This window comes from Chenopodium quinoa, unplaced genomic scaffold (assembly GCF_001683475.1).
Source record: "Chenopodium quinoa cultivar QQ74 unplaced genomic scaffold, ASM168347v1, whole genome shotgun sequence".
In the NCBI taxonomy this organism is placed as follows: domain Eukaryota; kingdom Viridiplantae; phylum Streptophyta; class Magnoliopsida; order Caryophyllales; family Amaranthaceae; genus Chenopodium; species Chenopodium quinoa.
Window position 1 is genome coordinate 1,208,971 of NW_018744151.1, and position 6,000 is coordinate 1,214,970.

At 29.3% G+C, this 6,000-nt stretch overlaps 1 protein-coding gene across 1 annotated transcript; it reads left to right on the top strand.

Annotated features, from left to right (window-relative positions):
* Window positions 1–2,019: 2,019 nt before the first annotated feature.
* Window positions 2,020–4,478, top strand: LOC110693383 (equilibrative nucleotide transporter 3-like). Its single transcript, XM_021870508.1, has 9 exons — window positions 2,020–2,067; window positions 2,226–2,330; window positions 2,584–2,739; window positions 2,835–2,978; window positions 3,109–3,214; window positions 3,430–3,590; window positions 3,697–3,857; window positions 3,995–4,253; window positions 4,368–4,478. Exons 1-9 carry the CDS (start codon window positions 2,020–2,022, stop codon window positions 4,476–4,478), a joined length of 1,251 nt encoding a protein of 416 aa, XP_021726200.1.
* Window positions 4,479–6,000: the final 1,522 nt, after the last annotated feature.

A 6,000-nucleotide genomic window follows, 5' to 3' on the forward strand; every position in this document is an offset into this window, starting at 1 on the left:
AACACAAATAAAATGATTTGACAAATATATATATATATATATATAATAATAATAATAATAATAATAATAATAACTAATATATAAAGCTAAACTTTTAGCCAGGCGACGAGATAGCGACACTTGGCGTTCCAACTTTTCGCCAAATGTTGCGCCACGTAGGATATAGTTATATAGAATTCAATTTGTAGGATAAAAAAATTAATTTAGAATTCTATTTTCAATCAAATTTGGATAGAATTTTAGGATAAAATTGTTAATTTAGAATTTTATTTTCGATAAAGTACCAATATTTCATATGTACAAAATTAAATTAACTTCTATTAAAAAAAATTATAACACTCATAAATTATCATATAAATTTATTTTTTGTATCATAGTATTTTTTTGGAGCGAAAAAATTAGCTCAAAATGCACCACATCCATTATTTATAATATATTATAATCAATTGAAACAATATACTTTACAATCCAATATAATTTTATTATTGTGTGTAGACCTGTCAATCGGGTCGGGTCACGAGTTATTTCGGATAGGGTCATTACTTCAGGCTACGGGTCAATAAATGTTTTTCATCAATGTTATTATTATTAGTCATTACATGTCTACTATATAGTTTAAATCATCACAAAAACTCATCAATTCCTAACTAATTTTGTATCAATGATATATTTTAAAATTTGACATATAGATTAAAAATTTATCTTAAAATTCAATAAACAACCCGGGTATCGCACGGGCACAAAACTAGTATATATATATATATATATATATATATATATATATATAAAGAATATTTACAATAAAAAGTATAAAAAGGGGGGGGGGGAAATAGTTTTGGAGGAAAAAAACAACACCACGAAGTAATCTTACGAAAGTTGAAATTCAGAATCAAACGAAAATCAATGGAATTAAGGTTTGAGAATTAAACTTTAAGTTTTTTTTAAGTAATCAGATATTATTACTAATTTTTTCAAACAGAACTAATTTTTATTTTTTGTATACAAATACATCATTCTACTCTATTAATTATAAAGTCAACTTTATGAATGGTCAAGATTTAGTACTAAATTTTAAGGGTTCAGATTGAAAGATTACAATGGCTTCAATATTATTGTAGCCATTGCAAAATTGTCCACTAGATTAAAGTTATTGATATTTCGGCCCAATTGCACTAAAGAAAACTACATAATTACTGTTTTAGTTTACTAATTATTTTCATTATTAAATATTTTTTTTTAACTTCAGGCTATAGATGTGTAAAGAAACACATAATCTAACTATCTCATACACTTGTATATGATACTCCGTATAATTTCAGAATTCTATCTTATAGAAACCTAATTGAAATTAAATTCTTCTATCTAATCTTTTCATATTTAATAATTTATTTTCTAACTTTTTTTTTTCTTAAAAAAATCCGTTATGCAAAGGTAACACGTACGATTGCCTTGATTTTCTCTTGTTCTCTTTGATCACCACATAAATTCACCACACTAGAGCTCAGAGCAAAGTAAGTTTTTCGATCTTTCATCTGATTTTATTTAAATTGCTCCCTTTTTATTGTAGTATTGTACATGAGTACATCCCTTGTTCAAAGCCAATTGTCATGTTGATCGTGTAATTTAGTAAGTTTGCACTATCGATAAACCAAACAAATCTTCACAACTTATATTTTTCGGGTGTTGTTTGCTTCAATTTACTTATTAAATTGTTTGACATGCATGAATGCATGATCCCGTCCCTCTTACTAGGAGTAACTCCTATGAATTTTTTGTCAAAAAAAAACTCCTACAAATTTTGCAACATGTAGAAATTGCGTTCATCAACACGTAAATTTGACCATTAATATCCTTAATTCTAAATAAAATAGTAATGTAAAAAACTTGATGTATTAAAAATATAAATTGAAAGGAATCTAATAGTACAATAAAAGAATAACGTGTGACAGTGGAAATATGGTTAACAAATAAATTGCCATCTTAATTTTGTGATTTAATACAGTAGGTGGTGAACTAGCCATGAGTACTACTGCTGATGGAAATGATGGTACCCCTACTCGATTGGAGGTAAGAAATTGCTCAAATTTTATGTAAGCCCTCTTTAAGCAGTAGTGGATCTTGAACAAAAACAATTATTACTTTACTCAATATACTCTGTACAACATATTTAAAGGGGTGGGACCCTTATGAGCCTCAATAAAGAATTGATTGTGTGTGGTGATCAGGGAAAATGGAGCGCTGTGTTAGTATGTTGGTTACTTGGAATGGGGACTCTCCTTTCATGGAACACCATGCTCACCGTTGGAGATTACTATTACCAAGTTTTTCCGGTATGAATTTGGTTGGCTTGTGTACCAATAATTTCATATATAATCTCTGTTACATATTATTTGCAACGATTTGACATAAAGTTGAGAGGAAAAATGTCTAATCGTTGCAAATAACATGTAACGGAGGTAGTAGATACTCATCTTTCCCCTGTTTTATTTAATCAATCTGTTAGAACTAAACTGCCTTCAGAAGATTATAATAGTATACTACGTATATTTTAGCTAATTTGGTTCGCGGCTTTTTCATGTGAAGAACTACCATCCTTCAAGGGTACTTACACTAATATATCAACCGTTTGCTGTTGGAACAATGGCAATATTGGCGTATAATGAACATCGGATCAATACTAGAACGAGAAACATAGCTGGATACATTCTGTTCTTCATTAGTATTCTGGGATGTTTATTGGTAACTTACCTTACACGTGTGATTTCAGATTCTGAATTTAATTCAAAGTTGGATTTTTTGTGAATATATCGATCCCTTTTGTATGATCATAACAGTTAGATCTTGGAACATCTGGAAAAGGCGGAGTTGTTCCTTATATTGGTCTGTGCATACTGGTTGGTGCTTTCGGTGTTGCAGATGCTTGTGTCCAAGGTGGGATGTGTGGAGACTTGGCTTTTATGGTGCCTGAACTTTTACAAGTATGTAAAATGTGTCGCGGTTATTACTTAAACTCACCTATAGTATTGATCTTTTAATGTTACACAATGCAAGTATACATGTAATAGTGTAATACTAATAATTATTCCTGTAATGCATGCCTAAATACAGTCTTTCTTTGCTGGTTTGGCTGCATCCGGTGCTCTGACCTCTGTTCTGAGGCTAGTTACAAAGGCAGCATTCGACAAATCTCATGATGGACTACGCAAGGGTGCTTGTAAGTATATTAATTCTTCATGTTTAGGACGACTTGTTTAGTACTCTTTTCTTGACTAAAACTCGCTTCATTTTTTATCTGAAAAATACTTATACAAATTAGGGAAATTCCTTGTTTCTCACATTGAGAAATGAAATTTGTTTCTCATGAGGACATTTTTGTGAATAAATTGACACTTATCACGTCTTGATTGTTTAGTAAATCTATTTTTGCAGTACTATTCTTGGCAATCTCCACAGGAATAGAATTTTTATGCATTTTCTTGTATGCATACTACTTCCCTAAGTTGCCAATTGTCAAGTATTTCCGGTCCAAGGCAGCTTCGGAAGGATCTAAAACTGTTACAGCTGACCTTGCTGCTGCCGGTATCAATCAAGTAATAAACAAGATACAACATCAGTTCATTTCACTTTCATTTTTCAGTTTTAGTTGTGAATTATTTAAGCAACTTTTTGATGAGATTACCTCTTAAAACATTGCAGGTTGATGATGGTGCGAAAGTTGTGGATCGTTTCACACTGAAACAATTGCTACGTCAAAATTGGGATTACTTTTTGGGTTTATACCTTATCTATGCGCTCACACTGTCAATTTTCCCTGGTTTTTTGTATGAAGATACAGGGAACCACACATTAGGTGCATGGTATAGCTCTTAATTATTTAGGTAGCATAGCGTGTCAATTATATTCTTAAGTTTATTACTATTATATTATATCAAGACTTCAAGAGATATATATATTACAAATATAAGGTTATAATATCATTTCTTTTAATTTGTAGGTATTCCATTGTGTTAATTGCCATGTACAATGTTTTGGACTTAGTTGGAAGATACACTCCCTTGATAAAGTGCTTAAACGTGGAGTCTCGAAAGGGCCTAATGATCGCGATACTAGCTCGTTTCCTCTTTGTCCCTGCATTTTACTTCACCGCAAAATATGCAAATGAAGGATGGATGATCATGCTCACATCGTTATTGGGATTTACGAATGGCCATCTCACGGTTTGTGTGATGACTGCAACACCTAAAGGTTACAAGGTTTGTACTTTGACAAACTCATTGGTTGATCATATTTTGATAGCTAGCATTGTTCTAATATAGTATGGCTAAATGTATCTACAATTTGAAATTTTGGTGTAAATTGATATGTAGGGACCGGAGCAAAATGCATTGGGAAATTTGTTGGTCTTATTTCTTTTAGGTGGTATATTTTCCGGCGCTTGCCTTGATTGGTTGTGGCTCATTGGCAACGGAAGCTTTTAACGGAGAAGAGAATACATTGCGGAAAACATATATAGAAAGCTAGCAAAGTAATAATGTGTGTGACAAATTGCAAGTTTGTTTAAAACTTATCTGATTTTGTAGAAGTGTAGTTATAATCAAGTATTAGAATTACTTTTTCTATTTACATCTTATTTAATATTTATAGAATTTTAACATGTTTAATATATGACCAATAATTTAGCAGAAAAAATTGAAGGATTAGAATTATTATTACTAGATGTAAGCCCGTGCGATGCACGGTTCTAATAAATTATTTTATTTAATTTAAAATTTTGTATATTTATGAATATCATTCATTAAATATATGGATAAAATTTCTAATATCATAAGATAATTTTTTAATTTTAACACTAAAGTTATATTTTGTTGTTTTTATTAATTTTATGTGACACTTGAATTTAAAATCTCAAACCTTATTCACTAATTTTGCTTATGTGACAATTTAAATTTTTAATTCATAAAATAAATGACAAATCTAGTTTTTTTTATTGATCAAAATAAGTTTTTTGCCTATGTGTTTATGTAATATACTCATTCTGTTTAAAATAGTAGTCTCATTTATAATTGTTTAACTATTAAAAATTATGGGAAATTAGTCATGTGAGATTTAGTTTTATTCGTCTCGATGGGTACATTATTAAAATCAAACTTTTATAATATTTGCTAGGAAAAGATTAAAAATATTTGCGATAAAAAATTTGCATTCATATAGATAATTATTACTTAGTGTTTTTTTTGTGTTTTTTTTTGTTTTTTTAAGAGAAGATAATTGTTGGTTTTTTAAAATAATTTAAATTTTAATTATTCTCTATTCGTTGTTTTTACGTATGTGTCAAAATTCTTAAATATTATTCGTCACTTTTGCTTAGGTGGCGAGTAAATTTTTTAATTCTAAAATAAATTATTAATCTAATTTTTCTTTGGACAAAATAATACCTTTTCTTATGTGGCGCGCCAAATGCTCCCGAAAAATGCCTACTTTATTTATATATATTAGATTATTATTATTATTATTATTATTATTATTATTAATGATTTACTATAATAACGATGCAATTAAAATCATTACCTTAATACAAATACTTCTAATCAATATTGTATAATACTCCTTCGAATATGTTGTTCGTTGACACATAATTTGAGGAACTTCTATCAGGCTGACTTGTTTCCATGTCATGTACATATTTTGATTGAACTGATTAATAATAAACTAACTGATAGTCTGCAATAAGAATTGTGTTATTCGTAATCAGTGGCGGATCCAGAATTTTATGGGTGCTGGGTGACTCACCGTCACATTAATTCATTCTAAAAGTTAATAAAAATAAGCCACTCCAAAACTTTTGTATACATCCGGTGTACAGTAATTTAATGTACATCGAAGGACACTTTTATCAAATTTAGGGTCACTTTTTAAAAAATTTGAATTATTTTTATTAATAAAGCATAAATATTTCGTATCTTATATTTATGTCAGGATAACTTTTATTCATATTAGAGT